Source organism: Cnephaeus nilssonii (genome assembly GCF_951640355.1).
Source record: "Cnephaeus nilssonii genome assembly, chromosome: 6".
Classification (NCBI taxonomy): domain Eukaryota; kingdom Metazoa; phylum Chordata; class Mammalia; order Chiroptera; family Vespertilionidae; genus Cnephaeus; species Cnephaeus nilssonii.
In genome coordinates, this window is record NC_137077.1 from 73433634 (window position 1) to 73458440 (window position 24807).

The following is a 24807-nucleotide window of genomic DNA, read 5'->3' on the forward strand; positions in this document are numbered from 1 at the left end:
TATCTATCTATCTATCTCCCTTCCTTGCTTCTAAAAATCAATAACATATCTTAACACACCAAAAAGCCAAAAAACAGGATATGTATTAAATTCTAAAAAACTACAGTAAAGCATATTTTTTTTATATTTCCTAATTTTTCTATAATGTACATACATTGTATAAAAAAATGCTGATTTAAAAAAGAAATCCTTACCCGAGGATATTTTTATTGGTTTTAAAGAGGAAAGGAAAGAGAAAGGGATAGACACTGATTGATTGCCTCCCCTATGCACCCAGACCGGAGAGTAAACCTGCAACCTAGGCATGTGTCCTGACCATTGACCAGCAACTCTTTTGGTATATGGTCTGATGCTTCAATCAACTGAGCCACTGGCCCAGGCCAAAAAATGCTGATTTTTAATAATAATTAGAAAGTCTTACATAGGATCATTTCAAACTGTCTCCACTAAGGTTTTTCATTATCTCCATACTGACTGGTTTCTTAACTGATCTCCATGCTCCCAGTCTCGTGCCGTAAGCAATAGTTCTTAACTTGGGGTCCATGGACAGAATTCAAAAGACCATTTCACTGACAGAGATATCTTAAAATATTATTTATGCTCACCACTATTTTGAAATTAAAGTAGTTATTAGACCAACCATTAGGACTTTTTATTTAATATGTTACTAAAGAAGCACATATATAACTATATCACAAATGTTTTTTAATACTTTGATAAATAAAATCCAATATAATTGGTTTTCACTGTAGTTTGTATTTTATGTACCCAAAGCACAATCCTGAGAAAGTATCCACAAGCTTCATCAAACCTGCCAAAGTGATCCAGATACAAAGGTTCTCAATCACTTTCATGTGTTAACTGCACATCTTCTGGAATCATCTACGTAACACTAGAGGCCCGATGCACAAAAATTCGTGCAAGAGTAGGCCTTCCTTCCCCTGGCTGCTGGCACCAGCTTCCCTCCAGCAGGTACCCAGGACCCAGGCTGGCTCCCCTCGGGCCGCCCGCAGGCACCTGGGACCCAGACTGGCTTCCCTCTGGTCCCAGCTTCGTCAGGAAGGACATCCAGAATGACGTCCGGAAGATGTCTGGTCTAATTAGCATGTTACCCTTTTATTATTATAGAAGATAACCAGTGTCAATTCCCAACTAAAACATTTGTGAATGGTTGTTCCATCAGTAGGAGAAACACACATGACCCTCAATAATCCAGTTTTATATTCTTTTCAGCCTCATTCCTCTTCTTTCCTGTATCACACTTTAAGCTCCAACAATATGGAACTGCTTCTAGTTCCAGGTTAAACCATGCTCTTTTGGCATCCCTGATTTCCTTTCCTATATGTAAAGAATGGGTAGTTTTTCCCTATGTCCCTAGTGTTTTTGTCCGACTGACTACATAAAAAGTCCACAGAGTTAAAAAGAAAAAGGAAAGCCCTTCCTTAAACCTCTTCTTCTACTATCATGATCTCTTCCCAGAGAAAAACACTACTAACAGCCTGGCAAATATCTTTCCAGTACCTTTGCTCTGAATTTATAGGTGTGTATATAAACATATATGCATAGTCACTTTGAGGATCTTTTTGTAAAACAAAAATTAATGAGATTATTTTAAATGCACTGGAATGCAATGCTTCCCTTCTAATAGCTGAAAATATTCTACAGTATGGCTGGATGATACTTTTATTTGATAGCGTCCAGCTAATGGACATGTTTTAAAACTAACACTTGACATTAACAATCTTTTAAAATATCCTCAACATGATGGGCATGAAACACTTTATCTTTGTTTTAACATATTTTCTGATTACACATGAGTTTGAAAATATTTTAATGTTTACTGGCATTTGTATTTTCTCCTTTTGCGAACTTCTTATTTACATCTTTTGCTTCTACTTCTTACGTGTTAATTCAACAAATACTTACGGGGTGTTGTTATGGACTCAATGTTTGTGTCCCTGCCAGAATTCAATGTGATGGTATTAGGTAATTAGGTTTAGATGAGGTCATGAAGGTGGAGCACCCATGATGGGATTAGTTTCTTTATAGAAGAGGAAGACACTAGAGTTCACAACCTCTCTGCCTGAGGACACAGCAAGATGACAGCCATCTGCAAGGCAGGAAAAGGGCCCTCACAAGGGCCAGCATCTTGGACTCCATTGTCTCCCAAACTGTGAGAACCAAATGCCTGCTGTTTAAGCTACCCAGTCTATGGTATTTTGTTATAGCAGCCAAAGATGACTAAAACAGGTGTCTAGAATGTATCTAGCACTACATTACATGCCAGCAATTCAACTGTAAGCATAAACAAACATGGACCCTCCTCTCAAAGAGCCTATAGTCTAGTAAAAGAGTTAGATGAATCACCCCAATAAATGTAAAATTGTGTTAAGTCTTATGACAGAGAATTTTGTCATATCTAGCAGTGAATAACATAATTTGATTTGGTGAGGTCTGAAAAGAATTCTCTGAAGAATATGTAGGTACTAACAAAGATAACTGAAAGAGTGCGTTCCAGGAACAGAAAATAAAAGGCACCAAAACCCTGCAATAGGAAGTGTGTATGGTAGACAGGGGACAGGTTCTTTTTACTGAGTAACTGAAATAAATGATCACTCTCTATATATTTCTGTCTCTGATGCGCGCACGCGCGCGCGCACACACACACACACACACACACACACACACACACACACCCCAAAGTCAGTGAATGTTTACTTTTGCTTACATTATCAGGTATGTATTTCAAAAAGATCAATTTGTGCAGTATGAAAGATAAATTAGAATGGAGAAAGAATGAGAGTAGGCAGAGCAGTTAAGTAGCTATAGTTGCAGTATAAAACAATTATGTTGGAAGCTTGAATTTGATGGAGGAAATGGATGAATTCCAGAGATAAAACTAGGAGATACTGGAAGATCAGCTGGATATAAGAAGTGAGGGTAAAAAAGGTATTTAAGCTACATTAAAGTTCTTGACTTATATGATATGATAAATGGGATGGTGGTACTAACTAATAATATACAAAAACTTAAAATTATTCCCTGCATCTAACTAATAGATGTGTTGCAAATATTTTTTTCCATATTGTCACTGCATTAAAAACTTTTCTTATAGCATTTTACTAAATTTTAAAGGTTTTATGAAGTCAGGTTTGTCAATCTTTTGCTTTAAGAAGACCTTTACCCATCTAGCTAGACGTATCTATGTGGAGATGTACCTTTTACAGACACGCACACAAACACATACACACACACATACACAGAAAGACAAAGAAAAATGAAATAATATACACTATACTCTATACACAGACAATAGTGCAGTGAAGGCCTGGGCAGCAGGGGGCAGGGAGCTGGATTGTGGGGTGGAGAGGGAGAGAGTCAATGAGGAATTAAAAAAAGAGTATTAAGAATATACACTATAAAGTTAACAGGTCATCCATAAGAGGTAGGATTAGGAGGGATTTGTGTTAGCTGTGTTTTTATAGTAAGAAGAAATTTTTTGTAATCCAAGTTTTCTGCAGCAAGTGCATTTTGTGTATCAGACCACAAAATAGGCTGCCATATCATTTTGTAGCTTTTTTAAATTTTTATTGTCTAAAGTTTGTAGCTTGTTTTTAAACTTAATAACATGTTGTAAACATTCCTTTCTCCCTGTACAAAGGAGTGTTTCATTTTTTATTATTTTTATGGTTTTTTTTTTTTTTTTTTACAAATAAGTCATATTTGAATTGAGGTAACTTTTTCTTTCTCACAGTTTTGAAAAATGTAATATAAAACTAAAAAACATTTATATACTACAAATAAATAGATGAATCTGAAGAGAGAGAGAGAAAAAAAAAGATGTGCTATGCTCCAAGAGAGTATGAAACTATTCTATTAAGCAAAACCTTGATCAAGTAATTAGGAATATTTACACATAAAACCACTTCTATTTTGCTTATAGTATTAGAAATCATTCACCAGATATAAACACTGAGAATAAAAGGAATACCTCAATGCAGCTGCAATGCTTGCAGCAGAGGGAGCTATATGGGAAGCAGAGTCTCAAGGACATACCAGGTCAAAGCCAAATACAGACAATCTGAAATTTATATAAACAGGAAGGATGTTAAAAGAAAATAACAAGAGTAAAGTTCCAAAACTACTGGCAAGGAAGTGGGGCCTGGAGCAATTCCTGAGTCAAAAATTTATATATATATATATATACACACACACACACACACACACACACACACACACTTGGTATAGTTCACAAATCTCTCCTGCACTCCAGAACTAGTCTGCAAATGTAAATAAAAAATAAAAGATATATCAATATACATAAAATCCCATTGTATTAATTCTTATCTCCCATGAATAATCTCAAAAGCCATTCAAATATTGGTTGGATGGAAAAAAAAAAAAGCATAAATGTCTAAGTTTAAGTCCTGTAGACTTTGGGTTAGACTTCCACCTCTGCCTGGACAGCTGTGTGACATTCATTAACTTAAAATAATTGAAGTCCCATTTATAGGTTACTTAAAGGGTTGTGTGAACTTTAAATGAGTAAGCTCAGGTAATGTCTAAAAATCAAAATTCTGTTATCACATCATGCAAAATTATGACATTTAGAAAGTAATGTTTAAGATAATGTGAATAACAGAAAGTAATGTTTAAGATATCTGGAATAACAGAAATTCACTTTGAGGGACCCTGGAGATACTGAAAACAGATGGCTACATGTCCTTCAGAACAAACAAGCTGGGGTATTTTAAGCAGCTCATGTGACTGCTAATTAGAAAAAATATACTATATTTATTTTAATATTTCTTAGAAGAAAAACAAAGATTTCTCATAGGAGTCCCAAAATGAAAGTGAGAAGACTGGGCTGGTTCTCAGATGAGCAACTTTTCTTTTTCAATTTTTTTTATTAAGATATTATATGTGTACATATCTTACCATTGCCCCCCCCACCCCACTCCCATATATGCCCTCACCCCCCAGAGTTTTGCATCCATTGGTTATGCTTATATGCATGCATACAAGTCCTTTGATTGATCTCTTATCTCCCCCACCTCTCCCTAACCTTCCCCCTGTAATTTGACAGCCTGTTTGATGCTTTACTGTCTCTGTATCTATCTTTTTGTTCAAGTTTATAATGTTCTTTATTATCCATAAATGAGTGAGATCATGTGGTATTTTTCTTTCATTGACTGACTTATTTCACTTAACATAATGTTCTCCAATTCCATCCAGGTTGCTGCAAATGATGAGAATTCCTTCTTTTTTATGGCAGCATAGTATTCCATTGTGTAGATGTACCAGTTTTCTGATCCAGTCATCTGCTGACGGGCACGTAGGCTGTTTCCAAGTCTTAGCTATGGTGAATTGTGCTGCTATGAACATAGGGGTGCATATATCCTTTCAGATGAGCAACTTTTTTGATGCTTCAAGATGTAAACAGTTAATGATTTATTTAAATAACGCAAGTCCAAAATGGGAAATTCCACTTAGTAAATAATGACATTCTTTATGAAGTGCAGAAGTGAAAAAGGTAAACTACTAGGTTTATTGAGATTTATAATAATCTAATAGCTTTGAGTCAATAAATAATTTTGGATAAATTTACCTCAAAATGAAAATGTGACCCAAATGGAATTTTACAAAATTATTAAAAAATCTAACAAAAGGTATAAAGCAGTGATGGGCAACCTTTTGAGCTTGGTGTGTCAAACTTCGCCAAAAAACTGAGCATAACTCGGGTAGTGTGTCACTTTGAGGAAAAAACATTATTTCGCAAATGTTTCATCCTCAGGAGCAGCAAATGTTTCATCCTCGGCATGCAGCCGCCTCAGCGGCCACGTGTCATCAGAAATGGCTACGCGTGTCAGTGCTGACACGTGTGTCATAGTTCGCCATCACTGGTATAAAGTAACCAAGTCACTGGATATGGTATATTAAATAAGCAGGTAGGATTCTATCTGTGTTAGAATTACTCAGTGATGAGAGGGGAATTATGAGGCTGTGTGGAAAAGGTGAATTAAGAGGTACAAATTGGTAGTTACAGAATAGTCACAGGGATGTAAAGTACAGCATAAGGAATACAATCAATAATATTGTAATAACTATGTATAATGCCAGGTGGTTATTAGACTCATAAGGAGGATCACTTATAAGCTATATAAATGTTAAGTTCTAGAACCACTATACTATATACCTGAAACTAATATAATATTGAATGTCAATTGTAATTTGTAATTTTTTTAAAGAATTATTCAGTGTTAACTGAATTTGCAAGACAATTTTTGACAGTCCCTATTAATTATCTTGGATTCTGAGTTTTGTCAAATATCAAAGTACAGATAAAATTTTTTGAGACAGAGAAACAGTTCATTTTAAAATTTTGATTTTTTTAATTAAAATTTTGTCTTTAAATCAGAAGCTGAGAACACAGTAATCAAAGAAACAAGGATAAAGTAACTTCACCAGCAAGAACTGAATATATTTAGTGTCCAAATTTAATGGACAAATACTAAGTTTCTTATATACTGTAGGAAAACTAGTATCAAGAAGTCCTTTTAACTAATATATATGAATGCTTCATGTATGTAATATATGAATTTTTAAATCTGAGAAAGTCAGTGTGTGCAGCTTTAAAAAAGGGAACTCTGTTACAAAGATGAACCTCAAGACCATTATGCTAAGCAAAATAAGCCAGTCACAAGAGGACAAATGTTTTATGACTCCACTTATATGAATATCTAAAGTCAAAATAATAAAAACAGAAAATAGAAAAGTGGTAATCAAAGACAATGAGGAGAGGAGAGGACAAGTAAATGTTTAATTGGTAATTTCAGTATTGCAAGATGAAAAATTCTAGAGATCTGTAGTACAATGAATAAACAACACCTACTGAATTGTATACTTAAAAATGGTTTCGATGGCCTTAGCCAGGTAGCTCAGTTGGTTAGAACATTGTACCAATACGCCAACACCAGGGCACATACAAGAAGTAACTAATGAATGCATAAATAAGTAGAACAAAAACTGATGTTTCTATCTCTCTCTCTAAAAAAACACACCAATAAATAAAAATTTTCTAGAAAGGTTGTAATCGATTGATCTAGATCAGTATTTTAAAAAATAGCTAAGATGATAAAGTTAGTATTATGTGTTTTTAATAATGATAAAATATTTTTACAATATCAGAAAGTCAGCAGAATACCATTAAAACTGTTGTTTCTTAATAATCCAAATGAATTATTCAAAGTCATACAATGAGACAGAAATTATAAAAACTAAGCTACCTGAACTTTTCAAAGTGGGTAAACAGAACATCACACTATTAACTTCAGAAATAAATGCTATTTTCTTTTGGAAGTCTCTGAGAAACAAAAATTATAAATTAAGTATAAATATCTATGCATCTTTAGGGGGAATGCATTTTGCTATTTCATTTTTTAAGTTCTATACCACAATGAAAAATAGCTGTAACAGTAAGAATCCAAAAATTTGACTTTGAAAGTATTTTTAGAAATATGCTCTTTTCTTTCAGCTTGACAAATGTGTACCACTTCCTTCTGGCCTGATGAGAAATCTGTCATTTAATTTTTGCCCCCTATAGTGTAGTTTCTTTCTCACTGCTTTCAAGATTTTTAATTTGTCTTTAGTTTTTCAGAGGTTTGTATACAGCATGTCTTGGTGTGGAATGCTCTGGTTTAACCTGTTTAGAATTTGCTAAGCTTCTTGCACCTGTAGGTTTATATCTTTTGTCCAATTTGGGTATGTTTTTGGCCATGCTTTTTCATCCTTTTTTAAAAAAAATATATTTCACTGATTTCAGAGAGGATGGGAGAGCTAGAAACATCAAAGATGAGAGAGAACCACTGATTGGCTGCCTCCCGCACGCCCCACACTGCGGGTAGAGCCTGCAACCTGAGCATGTGCCCTGACCAGGAATTGAACCGTGACCTCCTGGTTCACAGGTCGACACTCAACCACTGAGCCATGCCAGATGGACCCTTTATCATTCCTTTAAATACTTTTTCAGACATTCCCTCTTTCTCCTCTTCTTCTGGCACTCTAATAGCACAAATATTAGCTCTTTGTTACAGTCCCATAGGCCCCTGAGGCTCTGTTCATTTTATTTTACTAGTAGTCTATTTTCTCTGTTGCTCAGATTTGGTAATTTCTGTTGTTCAATTTTTCAGGTCACTAATTCTTTCTTATCCTTTCCATTCTGCTGTTGAGTCTATCCACTGAATTTTTATTTATTTTGGTTACTGATTTTTTAAGTTCTAAAATTTCCATTTGGTTCTTTCTGATATCTTCCTTCTATTTCTTTGTGGACTTTCTATTTTTTTCATTTAAGCATGCTTGTAGTTATTTGTTGAAGCATTTTTATGCTATCTGCTTTATATTTGTCAGACAGTAATATTGCTATTAAGCAATGTTGGTTGGTCTCTATTGATTATCTTCTTCCATTTAATTTGAGATTTTCATTGGTATGACAATTGATTTTCAATTAAAATCTAAACACTTTGGGTACCATGTTATGACTCTAGACCTTGCTTAAATCTTATTTTTAAAAAAAATATATTTTATTGATTTTTTTACAGAGAGGGAGAGGGATAGAAAGTTAGAAACACCGATCAGCTGCCTCCTGCACACCTCCTACTGGGGAGGTGCCCGCAACCAAGGTACATGCCCTTGACCGGAATCGAACCTGGAACCTTTCAGTCCGCAGGCTGACGCTCTCTCCACTGAGCCAATCCAGTTAGGGCCTTGCTTAAAACTTCTATGTCAGCTGGCTTTGTCTGGCCTTGCTCTAGCAGAGGAAGGTGGGGATACAAGCCCAGGTTCCCCACTCAACCTTCAGTGATACCAGAGATGGGGCAAGCTCCTTGTTACTTCTTGCTTCCTGCCTAACCTACATGGATACTTCCCTGGCTGAGAAGGATATCAGTCTCACTATTCCCCATGTAGCTTCCACTGACACCACGACGGGAGGGAAGGAGGACTCTTTAATGCTTGGTGGTGGTGGTGAAAAGTATTCACTGTCCATTAAGCCTCTTTAGACACCACCCCAGCAGGCAGGAATAAGAGCTCATCCTTACTGCCAGGTGGGGTGTAAGGCCAGGCTTCCCACATGGTCACTACTAGAAGCGCAGGGAGGGCTAGTTAACCATCTGATGGGGATTAAAGTCTTGTCTAGCTCTGTACTTAGCCTAATCTGACATCCACAGTGTGGGTGTTGGGGTGCCTTATTACACCTGGTAAGGGTGGAAGTCTACACTCCCTACTTGCCCTGTTGAGTGTATGGGTGGGACTAACATTTATTTTCCCCATGGCGTATGGCTGGAGTAGAGTGGTTGTTTTTGTTATTATTATTTTTTAGTTTTCTGCCTTGCCAAGGTTGTCCCTCTCCTCGTATTTGGCTAAAGAGATTAGGCTTTTATTGGGGCTCTTTTTGGTCTACATTCATTGGCGCTTTGGATTACCAGCTTCTTCATCTCCATGTATGGGATATATGAGGTAAAAAGAAAAGCCAAAAAAACCCGTGTCATTCTTTAGACCTTGAAATGCCTAGCTGCTCTGCCTTCTCTCTACTTTTAGAGGTTCCTTATATTTATACTAGAGGCCCGGTGCACGAAATTCGTGCAAGGAGGGGGGTTGTCCCTCAGCCCAGCCTGTACCCTCTCCAATCTGGGACCCCTCAAGGGATGTCCGACATCCCTCTCACAATCCAGGACTGCTGGCTCCCAACTGCTTGCCTGCCTGCCTTCCTGATTGCCCCTAACCGCTTCTGCCTGCCAGCCTGATCACCCCCTAACCACTCTGCTGCCAGCCTGTTTGCCCCCAACTTCCCTCCTCTGCCGGCCTGGTTACCCCTAACTGCCCTCTCCTGCAGGGTTGATCACCTCCAACTGCCCTCCCTTGCAGGCCTGGTCCTTCTCAACTGCCCTCCCTTGCAGGCCGGGTGCCTCCCAACTGCCCTCTCCTGCTGGCCATCTTGTGGTGGCCATCTTGTGTCCACATGGGGGCAGGATTTTTGAACACATGGGGGCAGCTATATTGTGTGTTGCAGTGATGATCAATCTGCATAGTACTCTTTTATTAGATAGGATAGAGGCCTGGTACAGGGGTGGGGGCCAGCTGGTTTGCCCTGAAGGGTGTCCCTGATCAGGGTGGGGTTCCCTTGGGGCGTGGGGCAGCCTGAGCGAGGGGCCTGTGGTGGTTTGCAGGCGGGCCACGCCCCATGGCAACAAGCGGAGGCCCTGGTATCTGGAATTTATTTTCTTTCTACAATTGAAACTTTGTAGCCTGGAGCAGAGCCAAGCTTGGGCCTCCCTCTGAGGCCCGCAGCCATTTGTGTTGGAGTTATAATTGAAACTTTGTTGCCTTAAGCGGGTGGGCAGGGCCAGGGTGTGTGGAAAGCTTTGCTTCCCCTGTTGCCGGCGGCAACCCTGGCCTGCTCTCTCAAGCTCCATTCTGCTGCCATTTGTTTGAATTTGTTTACTTTCTATAATTGAAACTTTGTAGCTTGAGTGGAGGCTTAGTCCTGGCAACAGCTGGCGGAAAGCTTGGCTTCCTCTGTTACCTAGGAAACCTTGCTCTCTGTGGCTGTAGCCATCTTGGTTTGGGTTAATTTGCATACTCACTCTGATTGGATGGTGGGCGTGGCTTTGTGGGTGTGGCTTGTGGGTGTGTCGGAGGTGCGGTCAATTTGCATATTTGTCTATTATTAGATAGGATGTAATGTTTAGGTTTTTAGGTGTACTTAGCAGAAAGAACAGAATAAAGCCTATCTATTCATCTGCCTAAAAGGCAGAAATTCTCTTTCCTATTTTTAATTGTCAATAAATTGCAAAATTTATAATATTACAATTTTTAACCTTTTTAAAAAATTTCAATTTGCCAAAACCAAAAGGCTATTTCCATATTATTTTTGTACATAAATCATGTTATTAGTATAACTGTTAGTAGTCCTGACACCTTGCTAAATTTTAATTTATAACATCAGGATTCCATAAGTATGCTACAGATATAATTAATTATGCCAATAGAAAAGACCAGGTTAATATATGTGAGAGAAATTAGTGTATTTGTGAAATTGGGCTCTATTTCCAGTTGTCTAAGCACCTGGGTTGTCATTTGTAAACAAATTCAAAATGTGGGGAAATTTTAATTCATCTATTCTCTTTGTAGAGCTAGCTTTAAATTTAGGAAATTCTGAAGGCTCTGTCTTCAGCATTTTTAATCTCTCTCAATTATTCACTAAAACAGTAACTCTATACTTCTTTGATCATGCACTAACTCCTGAAAACACACACTTGTTAAAATCAATTACTTTATTATTGCAGCTTCCAATTCCCAGAGACAAAAACCCTACTTATCATGTAACAATTCGAAGATGTACATTTCCCTTACATTGAAATATCACTGAAATACTCTACAATCAATAGATCTTACAATCAATAATGTCTTCAAATGAATACTGGTCAGGTGGTAGACAAGACGTCTTTGTCAATATCTGTCCTCACTTCAATCGACTTATGTGCATTGATATTACCTTATTTGTTGAGCTTAACTGTTGCTTAAAATGTTTTCCTGGACGTTTTCTGAAACTTTCTGTTGATACCTTCTGGTAAGAGCAAGAAAGCACCAACATCAAAACTTGCTGAATGCATATCAGTGACTTAGACGAAAATCCCAAAGTTTACATCAGATCATTCTTAAGCAATGTCACATGACATCAATGATACTAAATTGCCCAGAGAAAAATACGGTGTGAAAAAAACAAACAAACAAAAAAACTTAGGAGATTAAAAAGTAACAAAAACAACCACCCAAATCATAGTTTGAATTTTTTTTTTACCTTTTCAATTAGTACATAAAATACTGGCATCTTAGATTTGATAAAATCCAGTATATGCATTATAAACATATCCAAAATATTCCTGGGTTCCTATTGCACATTTACCATTGGCACCTCAAATTAGGCCTATCTAAATCTACATTCCACTTTACTCTCTCCTCTGCTTCACACTATCTTGCTCTTTAGAACCCTTAATAAGTTTAATGGCACCATTTTCCCAATTACAAAGGCTAGAAAGAAAGGCAGAATAGTGTAGTGGCTAAATGTGCAGACATGAAAAGTTATCGACTATATTGGTTCAAATCCTAACTCTGCCATTTACTTTGTGATTTCTATGACTCAGTTTCCTCATCTATACAATAAGAATTTTAATATAGGTCTACCATCACTCACACAAAAATATAAAATTATTCATATTTTAGAAATATAGTATTATAGATTATTTAACAACTCCACTGAGTCTAAGGCAGTATTCTCTAACCAAACACATTAATATTTTTGCAAAAAATACATTTAAAGGCTAAGCAAGGGGACCAGACCAGTGTGACTAAATGAGAGAGCTTGGAGAAAAGTGAAAAAAAATGAAGTCGAAAGGTGACAAGTGGCCAAACAATGGCCTCGTAGGCCACCAGAACTCTGGCTTTTACCCTGAATGCATTATGAACCTACAGGAGAGTTTTGAGTAAAAAATGTGATATTATCCCACTTACGATATTTTAAAAGGATCATTCTGGCTGCTATATGAGAAATACATGGGGAGAAGAGGACGGTTACGGTTGTGTCCAGGATCAAGGAGAAATGAAAGAGGCGATGAAAAATAGTTTAATACTGAATATATTTTGAAGGACAAGCCAAGAAAAATTGTGAGGGTATTGATGAATGTTTATGGAATAAAGGTTAAAATGAAGAAAAGCCAAGTTATAAATAAGTCACCACAAATATTGAAAAGTTTTCATATCCTTAAATAGTTGGTTCTTTAATGATCAAGTGACAAAGCTAATGAAACTTTTTCTAAGCTGTAAATAAAACCATGAAAATGTCACTGATGTAATACTACTAGTATTTTACAATGATATGAGATCCTCAACAGTAGTGTTTTTAAAACAAATTCGAAGAAGAAAAATATATTAAATATACTGATTAATCAATATTTCATTCTATATACCATGAAGCTAAATAACATTAGCCTAATACAGAGCTAATTTTCTCTACTATTGGAAAATTCTATGGCAAATACTAAAGCAACTAAAGATTAAAGCATTCCTGCCTAGCTGACGTGGCTCAGTGGTTAAGCATTGACCTCTGAACCAGGAAGTCACGGTATGACTCCTGGTCAGAGCACATGCCCAGGATGCAGGCTCAATCCCCAGTGTGGGGCATGCAGGAGGCAGCCGATCAATGGTTCTCTCTCATCTTTGATATTTCTATCTCTTGCTCCCTCTCCTTTCCCCTCTGAAATCAATATAAAAATAAAAAACAGGGGAGGAACCAAGATGGCGGCATAGGTAAACACCTAAACTGCTGCCTTGCACAGCAATTTCAAAAGTACAACTAAAAGACAAAACAGACATCATCCAGAATCACAGGAAGGCTGGCTGAGTGGAAATTCTACAACTAGAAGGAAAGAGAAAAGCATACTGAGACTCACAGGAGCTGCAGGAGGCAGAGGTACCAAGACACGCGCACGCGGAGAGGGCGGGCAACTGAGTACGCGGCTGGCTTTCTCAAGCGGGAGGGAAACAAAAGCTCCCAACTGCACTGAACTCCAGTTCCGGGCGAGACTCTGGGGACCCAGACTCATTTGGGGAGAAACTGGACTGTCTGGCAGCGGGCGGAACTCAAGGGCGGCGTTCTCTCAGAGGTGCTCGCAGCGATCACCACGGGACACTGAGACACAGGGGCCTATTAGGGCAGGGCTGACAGGAAACCAATGCTGTCTGCTCCGCCCCGAGACTCCGCCCCATTCAAGCTGAGCATAGAGGCTTTTGCAAGTCTTGTCTCATCAGGGTGTCTCCAGCACAGAAGTTCTCCCAGCGTAGACACAGCTGATCCTCACAGCCAATTGGCCTGGAGGTCAATTCCTCCCAGTGATACCAACAACAATCTAGGCTTAACTACAACAAGACTGTGCGCACAGCCCACAAAGGGGTGCACCAAGAGTGTCCACCTCAGGTAACTGGGGAAGCTGAGCCACTGGGCCCTATAGGACACCTAGCACACAAAGCCACTTTATCAACACAGGGAAGCAGCCAAAATGTGGAGACAAAGAAACAGATCACAAATGAAAGAAATGGAGGAAAGCAAATGACTGGATATAGAGTTCAAAACCATGGTTATAAGGTTTTTCAAGAATTTTCTAGAAAACGCAATAAATTTAGCGAGACCCTCGAGGATATGAAAAAGGACCAACTAGAAATAAGCATACACTGACTGAAATAAAAAATATTATACAGAGATCTAACGGCAGAGCAGAGGATCGCAAGAATCAAGTCAAAGATTTGAAATACAAAGAAGCAAAAAACACTCAACTGGAAAAGAAAAAACAAAAAAGAATCCAAAAATATGAAGATAGTGTAAGGAGCCTGTGGGACAACTTCAAGTGTACCAACATCAGAATTATGGGGTTGCCAGAAGAAGAGAGAGCAAGATACTGAAAACCTATTTGAAGAAATAATGACCAAAAACTTCCCCCACCTGATGAAATAAATAGACTTACAAGTCCAGGAAGCGCACAGAACCCCAAACAAAAGGAATTCAAAGAGGACCACACCAAGACACATCATAATTAAAATGCCAAGAGCAAAAGACAAAGAGAGAATCTTAAAAGCAGCAAGAGAAAAACAGTTAGTTACCTACAAAGGAGCACCCATAAGACTGTCAGCGGATTTCTCAACAGAAACTATGCAGGCCAGACGGGAGTGGCAAGAAATATTCAAAGTGATGAATAGCAAGAACCTACCACCAAGATTACTCTACCCAGCAAAGCTATCATTCAGAATTGAAGGTCAGATAAAGAGCTTCACAGATAAGAAAAAGCTAAAGGAGTTCATCACCGCCAAACCAGTATTATATGAAACTAGAAGCCCGTTGCACAAAGTTTTGTGCAATAGACCTTCCTTCACCTGGCTGCCGGCACCAGTTTTCCGCCAGCAGCAGTTTTCCTTTGGCCACCCACCGATCAGAGCGCCTCCCGCCAGCGCGATCGGCCACCCCGAGAGGAACTCCAATCAGGAAGCGCTCCGATCGGCGGGTGGCCAGAGGAAAACTGCTGCTGGTGGAAAACTGGTGCTGGCAGCCACGCAATCGGCCACCCCGAGTTCTGCCACCGGCGCCTTCCTCCGGCTCCATCTGTCTTCCCGCAGTGCCGGCCATTGGGGCCTGCGGGAGGAACGGGGGCGTGGACTCGTGAGTCCCCACCCCCCGCTCATCCTGTCAGCCCAATTGGCCACCCCGAGTCCCACCCCCAGCCTGCCGCTGGCCCAATTGTGGGTGTAGCGGAGTAATGGTTATTTGCATACTTCCCTTTTATTAGTTAGGATGCTGAAAGGTATTCTTTAAGAATAGGAAGAAGAAGAAAAAGGTAAAGATAAAAATTATGAACAACAAATATATATCTATCAACAAGTGAATCTAAAAATCAAGTGAATAAAAAAATCTGATGAACAGAATAAACTGGTGAGTATAACAGAATCAGGGGCATAGAAAGGAGTGGACTGACAATTCTTGGAAGGAAAGGGGTGTGGGGGGTGCGGGAAGAGACTGGACAAAAATCGTACACCTATGGATGAGGACAGTGGCGGGGGGGTAAGGGCAGAGGGTTGGGTGGGAACCGGCTGGAGGGGATCTATGGGGGAAAAAAGAGGAACAATTGTAATAATCTGAACAATAAAGATTTATTAAATTTAAAAAATAAATAAATAAAAAACATTCCTTAAACATCCGTAGTGGAGACATAAAAATATGGTGATGAAATTAAAACATAAAATGATTATATCAGAACAATAATCACATTAATAACCAAAATGTTAATAAGTCATTTAAGTTTTATTACTCAAATACAAAATATTTTTCACAAACATAAAAATTTCTATGATTTATAAGAATATAAAAACAAAAAAACAAAAACACAACAACCCCAAAACAATTCCAAGGCTAAAACTGTAGTCATTCAAATAAATAATGTTCATTGGTCAATCAACAGGGATAGGCCGAATAAACCAAAATGACATACTGTACAATGGAGTACTACACCTAAAAAAATAATGAGAAATATCTCTGTTTTCTACTATATAGCATTTTCCATAATAGACTGTTAAGTGAAAAAAGCAAAGTGAAGGAATATGTATATGATGTTCTATCATTTATCTACACAAAGGAGGAGTAATACTTACTTTAAATAATACATTAAAAACCACATTGGGATAAAATAGAAAATCAAAAAATATAAGATGTGGGAGGAAATAGAGTGGTAGAACAGGGATTGCCATTAGAACCTGGTATTTTATATAAATCATAAAACAAAATTAAATATTTAAAAAACAAACTCTAAAAAATAAAAAAAAAATTAAACAGTGAATCTAACAGCACACCTATTTGGTAGAATAACCACACAAAATAGAACTATTTCAACTGACTTCTACACAGAGTAATTTGATGATATATTTCAAGTCCTATACTTAAGGACAAAAAGAAATGAACCACCTTCCTCCTCCCCCCAAAACCCAACCAACCAATCAACCAAACTTCAAACTGTTTTTAGTAATCATATTGTTGCTGTTGGTGGTGGTGGTATTGCTGTGTAATATATGTGTAACATATGATGAAACAAATAGTAATTATGTGTTATATTAATCTTATAGTTCCCGGCAATGAAATGGAAGAGAAAGGAAATATTGATATATAAGATAGAAGAGATTAAATTAAAACACCCTGCTGCTGAATTTGAATTGGAAACAATGACCAGTAGTAACAATAAGCACTTCTAGCACCCATTACAAGGAAGGGGCTCCTTGGAGAAATGGCAAGTCTAGACCCAGGGCAGGAAATGTAAAACATGTCTGGAACACCTTGTAATACTAAAGTGCAAGTTCACTTTATCTGGTAATGTCCCAAGGACTCAGAAGCCAATATGAACAGACTCTTAATGACCAAAGATGGTATAATGGTGCTAATCAATAAGGATACTATAACTGCAGTGGACTGAAACACATCCTATATAATAAAAGTGTAGTATGCAAATTGTCCCCTCGACTGGAGTTCTTCTGGGAATTTGACCAGGGGTGAGCTGGCCGGGGGAAGGGAAGGAGGCCCTGGCCGGTGGCGCTGGCAGGCGGCCGGGGGAAGGGAGGGAGTACCCAGCTGGCAGCAAGCAGCCAGCAGCTGCTAGGGACCCTACCAGTGCACTAATTTCATGCACTGGGCCTCTAGTCAGACATGTTTAACCTCTTGCACTCAGATGTCGAGTGTGACTCGACACGGTTAGCATTAGAATAAAGGAATCGAGAAAAAAGCAAGCGAGTGCAAAGGGTTAAATGCAGGAACTCCTAAAACTACTTAGACCTCAAAAGATCAATCAGTCCTTTTTGAAAGTAACTAGTGAACCAACTAGTTTCCTTCAAATTATTTTAAAAATCAGTATATAGAGGGATAAAATAAATAATATATCCCATCTTTCCTGTAAAACCTATACTAGGGGGTAACCAATATCAGAGGGTAAGTAACAAAGAGTAAACATGAGAAATTTTCTTTTACAAAAATATTCCAGCTAATAAATGAAAAACAATGACAAATTTAAAAGCTGCCATTGTATAGTTCTTATAGTTTTATTCAATTACTAGAGGCCCAGTGCACAAAATTCATGCTTGGGTAGGGTCCCAAGCAGCTGCCGGCTGCCGGCTGAGGCCTTCCTTCCCCAGATGCTTGCCGCCGCCACCACCCTGGGTGGGGCCAGCTGAGGGGAGGGGCTGCAGGCGGTTGGCTGGCCGGCCCCACCCCCTGGTCGAACTCCCGGTCGAGGTAACAATTTGCACATTAGGCTTTTATTATATAGGATTTCTTCAGTCGGAGGACTTGGTTTTCAATGCTTTGCACATAATAATCTTCTATATAATAAAAGCCTAAGTGACCGTTATGGTGGAATGACTGGAACGAATGGTCGCTATGATGTGCACTGACCACCAGAGGCAGATGCTCAACGCAGGAGCTGCCCCCCGGTGGTCAGTGAGCTCCCACAGGGAGAGCAGCCGTTCAGCCAGAAGCCGGGCTCATGGCTAGCAAGCACAGTGGTGGTGGCAGGAGCCTCTCCCACCTCCACAGTAGCACTAAGGAGAAGTGAGCCTAGTGGTAAGGAGCCTGCCGCTAAGGAGCAGTGAGCCAAGCAGTAAGGAGCGAGGAGGAGGGCGGTAAAGAGCGAGGGATCACAGATTGCCAGAGGGATGTCCGCCTGCCGGCTTAGGCCCGATTCCCAGGGGGATCGGGCCTAAGCCAGCAAGTGGACATCTTCCGAGGGGTCCTGGACTGTGAGAGGGCTGGGCTGAGGGACCCTCCCCACCCCAGTGCACAAATTTTGTGCACCGGGCCTCTAGTTTACATATATTATTTAGTTACTGTTTATAGTTAGAGAGCTAGAACTAACTGACTGTTATAGGTTAGAACAATAAATTGAATAGATGGTTTCTTGGGCTCCACAATCACTTGCCTTGCCTAATATGTTCAAAAGTCATACTATTAAATTTTAATTCTAATCTATAACCCAATGACACTAACACTATACTTTTTTGGGAAGAATACCTTGATGTGACAGTGAGAATTTAATAAAGCCTATATTAATTTGCTAGTGCTACTAAAACAAAGTACCATAGATTAAACACTTAAACAATAGAAATTTATTTTCTCATAGTTCTAGAGGCTGGAAGTCCAATAAGGTGTTAGCAAGTTTGGTTTCTTCTGAGGCTTCTCTCCTTGACTTGCAGATGTCTGCCTTCTCACGCTGTCCTCTGATGGTCTTTTCTCTCTGTGTGCACATCCCCGGTGTCTCTTTTTGTGTCTAAATTTCTTTTTCTTATCAGGATACTAGTAAGATTGGATGAGGGCCCACCCTAGAGATCTCATTTTAGTTTAATCGGCTCTTTAAAAGCTCAATTTCTACAGTTACCTTCCAAAGTTCTGGGGATTAAGGTTTCAACATGTAAAATTTGTAGGAACACAATTCAGTCCATAACACTGTTAATTCAATACACCAAAGTTACAGAATGATGTTAACACACACATTTTAATACATGACCCCTTAGTATTTAAAGAACAATGCACATGCTGAACATCAACCTTTTGTACTCGGATATCGAGTGTGACTTGACACAGTTAGCATCGGTAGCAGGAATCGAGAAAAAGCAAGCGAGTGCAAAGGGTTAATATGATACTCCCAAACTCACTTCATTTATACTTCCTCTAATCCAGTCTGGAGAAAGGGCATTATTAACCTCTATTGTTAGTTTTCCCTAAGACTTCTACCTTATTCAAAGCAGGGAGAGGTTGAGGGTAATTATCTTGGTGAAAAGGTGAGATAATGGAGCTAGAATATGAAGAACTATCATTCATTTATTCAACTGGTTTCTGCTAGGTTACAGACTAGACATAAAATGTCTATAAACTAAACTGTAACCTCATATTCTTTGTTCTACTATCTCCAACAAAAGTCAAAAATTTAGAACTCACTGTAGCCTAATCAGCCTCAAATTCTCAGAGTAAAACATCTCCTTCACTGTTTGCTTCGGCTCATTTCAATAGGAATGAATTAGCACTATTCTGTGCACAGTGCAGTTGGTAAAGCAGCATGTAAACAATTGATGTGTTAGAGATGATGATGAATCAGCCAGGAATAACAGAAAGGTTTGAGTTTGGTAGAAACCAATCAAGTAAAGAAATGAGGCAAATGAACCACTGTGTGCAAAGACACTATGATATGAACCAGCAAGGACTGTCAGGAAACTAAAAGTAGCCCAGTACTGACATAGTGAAAAACATGGAAAGCAATATGATAAGTAAGAGCTAGGAAGATGCCTGATCATTCCCAAATAATCATATTATTTCTTAAATAATATTAATCATAGAGGCTAAGTAGCTTGGCCAAGGGCACAAGGCTAGTGAATGCAGAACCAGGATTTGCAACAAATTTAACCCCAAATATTTCATTTAGCAAAGTGACCCAATTTTCCAAGGTTATTCCTGGTTTCTAACAGTTGTCTCTGCATTAGTATTAATGGGGCCTTTTACCCTAACAAGTGCTCTGATTTGGGAGATATCTTCACCCTAACTCTTAAGCCATCCACCATGCTATATCTTTCTAGGCCCAAGAAAACTAGGGTTTCATTAACTTCTCACACTCATCAGTGGAATTAATTGCTGAAAGAGATAATGCTGATAAAAATAATCATGCATTTGGAAGAGTTTGGGGTTATCACCTTAACAAATAACCCATTATATACTAGTTAATTTCTATAAACATTGTCATAATTTTTAAAAAATTCATATGGCAAAAAAAGAAAAGTCATTATTTTTTAATTTTAATTTGGTTCAGAGACACTATGTATTATACTTCAGCTATACCACAGCCATAAATTCTAACTTCCTATAGGAAGGAAGGTAGGTCAGCAAAATTCTAGTCAAGTTGGTCAAAACAGGTCTCTCTTGTTTGCACAGGACCTAAGAAGCATATATTCTACAGTTACCTTCCAAAGTTCTGGGGATTAAGGTTTCAACATATTTTCCATATATTCAGCATATATTCCATATCCTATCTCCTCCAAAATAAAAAGTTATAGTTACTTTATTGAAAATATTAACATCTGAGCAGACTGTTCATCCCCCTCACACTTGTTTACTGGCATGGAAAACATTGGATAAGCCAGATTCTTGCTTTTCCAGAGTAGACAGAGGCAAATATTAAGCCAGGCCAATGGAAGTACCTTAAGGGGAAATAAGCTGCAGTTAGAGGGTTGCCCTCCCTTGACATACACAGAATATGGAGAAGATAATTTCCACTCCTCAACCAATTTTTATTTTGCTCTTGGGATGGGCATATGGAAAAACACAAGTCAGGAGCTGTGGTGATCATCTTGCCACTAAGAGGGGGCCAGGGTAAGAATAAGGTCTGTATTTGGGAAAGTCAGAAGAAGAAAAAGCCTGAAGGACCCCAGGCCCTAGATGATTGAAACCCCTATCAAGCCGTTTAATAAACCTGAATGCCCTTCCTCTAAAGCAGTGGTGGCAAACTCATTAGTCAACAGAGCCAAATATCAACAGTACAACGAATGAAATTTCTTTTGAGAGCCAAATTTTTTAAACTTAAACTTCTTCTAATGCCACTTCTTCAAAATAGACTCGCCCAGGCCGTGGTATTTTGTGGAAGAGCCACACACAAGGGGCCAAAGAGCCGCATGTGGCTCGCGAGCCGCAGTTTGCCGACCACGGCTCTAAAGTATATATTATCCTCTATAACAAGAGCTCTTATTCTTTAGGGCATTTTAAACTTGAAATACTTACTTGCAGCTAAAATCATCCCAAGTGCCACAATGGGTTATCAATCAAGTCTACAAAAATTATTCCATAGGAAATTATTCAGGACAATTATTATCTTTTCAAACTCAGAAGCATAAATCAAAAAAGAAAACACAAGGATTAAACATCTAAAGAAAGAAATTGGGTTTTAATTTTCCCAGAAGAGATAAATAATGGTCAAAAGTTAACACATACTGAGTATTTTCTATGTGCCAAATATGTTTGATGAGTTATATCAGTTAATCCTCACAGCAAACCTCGGAAATATCATTCCTATTCTATAGAGAAATAGAGGAGAAAACTGAAGCTTATAAAAGTTAAGCAAGGTCATACCACTTGAGTGGTTGAGGAAGCCTTCATAATCCACCTCAGTTGACCCCAGTGTCCAAGTACCAAATATTTAAGGACAGCTAAAGATAAATGCACATTAGCTATTTTTTTCTATAACGAAGAGATCCAAATCCTCTGATAAGCATGAAAAGAATAGAAGGAGTAAGGAACTTGAGAACCATGATTATAATTATGAACAACCACTATTGTTTTGCAATGGCAAAAAGACCTCCTTTTATTTATTTACTAGTGGCCTGGTGCACGAAATTTATGCACGGGGGGGGGGGGGGGGGTGTGTCCCTCAGCCCTGCCTGCACCCTCTCCAATCTGGGAACCCTTGGGGGATGTCTGACTGCCAGGGGATGTCACTGTGGGATCAGGCCTAAACCAGCAGTCGGACATTCCTCTCGCAATCCGGCACTGTTGGCTTCTAACCGTTCACCTGCCTGCTTGCCTGATTGCCCCTAACCACTCTGCCTGCCAGCCTGCTCACCCCCAACTGCCCCCCCCTCCGCCGGCCTGCTCACCCCCAACTGCCCCCCCCCCCCCCCGCTGGCCTGATCGCCCCAAATGCTCTCCCCTGCTGGCCTCATGGCCCCCAACTGGCCTCCCCTGCCGGCCTCATGGCCCCAATTTCCCTCCCCTGCTGGCCTCATGGCCCCCAACTGCCTTCCCTGCCCAGCCTCATGGCCCTCAACTGCCCTCCCTGGCCAGCTTCATGGCCCCTAACTGCCCTCCCCAGCTGGCCTCATGGCCCCCAAATGCCCTCCCTGGCCAAAGGCTCTCTGTGGCCGGACGTGGAACACTTGCCTCATCGCCAAGCGACTGCGCAAGCATCCCTCCCCGCCTACCCGGCGGCTCCGTGCCCGCTGCCCAGAGGCCCTCTGCAGCCGGGATGGAATGCTTGCCTTGTCGCCGCGGCAATGAAGCAAGCATTCCGCCAGGCTGCTCACGCTGCCTGCTCTCAGTGGCTGCCCCCCCTGGACTGGGGGACTCCAGCGAGGCTGAGAGGACTGGGTGCCGCCATCTTGTGGCTATGGGTGCTGCCATCTTTGTGACAGAGTGATAGCTAATTTGCATATTACACTTTTATTAGATAGGATTTTTAAAATATGGTTTTATTTGTTTTTAGAGAGAGAGGAAGGGAGAGGGATGGAGAGATAGAAACATCAGTCATGAGAGAGAATCACTGATCAGCTGCCTCCTGCACGCCCTCTACTGGAGATTGAGTGCAACCTGGGCATGTGCGATGACTAGGAATCGAACTGGTGACTTGTTGGTTCCTGTGTCAATGCTAAACCACTAAGCCACACCGACCAGAGAAATCATATAAAGAAGTCAAGGCCCAGAAAGAAGAAACAAATTACTAAAAGATGTAGTGCAGTTAGTGTTAAGAGTCAGTAATAAAACCCAATGCTGATCTTTTGATTCCAAGGCCAGAGCACTTTCATTTCACCAAACACTGCCTCTCCTTTAAATTGAAGTATCAGACCTTCAATATACATGATGTGCTTGTGTTTGTGTGTGTGTGTGTGTGTGTGTGTGTGTGTGTGTGTGTGTGTGTGAAATATACAAGAAATAAAACTATGAAAGTTTACTAAGAGAGATTCACAAAGTTGAAAAGCTTTGATGTGAGCTGTCAGACAATAAAAGTGTGTGTAGTGTTGACACATAGTAAGAAGAAAAAATTTAATGAAAAAATTATTTTGTCAAGATATTCAGACTTCCTGTTAAAAGCTTAAATAATTGAATTTTCTTGGGAAGTACCCACTCATTAAAGGTAGTTAATACAATGACTCTTTCTCACTGAATTTGGAAGTAATCCTAATAAAAACTAAACAAGCATAAATTGTAAATGGAGAACTCCCTACAGCAAAGTGACCAAATTGAAAATTATCGTTAATGTCTCATAACAATTCATAATTACATAGGGATAGACTTGAATTATTTGACAATCCTGTACATGTACTCAAAAGAAAAGGAGATGGGGGTGAAGCATGTGTACAATCAATTACTCACATTAATACAAAGTACCAAAAGCCAGAGGTGGGGAGACAAGGTGAGGATCTCATACCGGTATCATTGGACTCAATATTAGGATTCCCAAGAACCACTTATTCTCTTTTCTGGGAAGAATAATTTTCATGAATTACAGTAATATAAAATGTTGCTCATTTACCTTTAAGAATAATTTCTGTAAAATATAAGGTCTCTATAATTGTATTTGAATAAAAGTAAACAGAGAACTGGCTTACTCTGCAATATCGAGATATCCACAGGAAGCAGCTGCATGTAGTGGTATCCAGCCTTCATTATCAGGTTGATTAATATTTGCTCCATTTTCTACCAGAAACTTCACCATATCAACATTGTCATCAATGCAAGCCTAAAAACACAAAAAATTACAAAAAGATTTGACTCAACACTCCTAATAATGTAACAATGCAATAGAATTACTACTTTGCAGCCTTTATAATATAAATATTCTCTGTAACTTAGTCTGCTATTTTGATTGTACTGCCATCAAACAGGCCAATGTACTAAGAATTTAAATTGTAAGAGTCCTTGATTAGATAGATACATGTACAACAGTAGTATATGTGACTAGACAATGCCAACCTCATGGGCAAAACAAGAACATTTCATTAAAATGAAAACAATCAAAACATTATAATTAAGCACCCAAAATATCCTCCAATAGCAATGGTTCCCAAAATGTGGTGTGCTGAGGGGGGAGAAATCCTTTCAAAGAGCTGACATGGTCAAAGCCATTTTCAAAATGATACTAAGATGGAATTTTCCTTTTTCACTGTGTGGACATTTGCACTTAAAGGTGCAAAAGCACTAGTGGTAAACTGCTAGTACCTTAGCACAAATTAAGGCAGTGGCAAAACAAACTAACAAACAAACAAAAAAATCTCTAACAATCACTGTCTTTGCACTATGCACACAATTTTAAAAAGGCTATTTTTACTTATGAATGTCCATTACAAAACAGCAAATCATAAATTTTATTAAATTTTCATCCTTAAATACACATCTTTTTAATCTGTGGAACAAGACAG

General features: G+C 39.0%; 1 protein-coding gene across 3 annotated transcripts in view; it reads right to left on the bottom strand.

Moving 5' to 3' along the window:
* The window catches only part of PPP1R12A (protein phosphatase 1 regulatory subunit 12A), a 153019-nt gene that overhangs the window by 72864 nt on the left and 55348 nt on the right, over window positions 1–24807 (bottom strand). For all 3 annotated transcript variants that reach the window (XM_079775925.1, XM_079775926.1, XM_079775927.1), the window contains exon 2: window positions 23998–24128. In XM_079775925.1, coding sequence (XP_079632051.1) covers window positions 23998–24128 — 131 coding nt within the window. The remainder of the gene's footprint in view (window positions 1–23997; window positions 24129–24807) is intronic.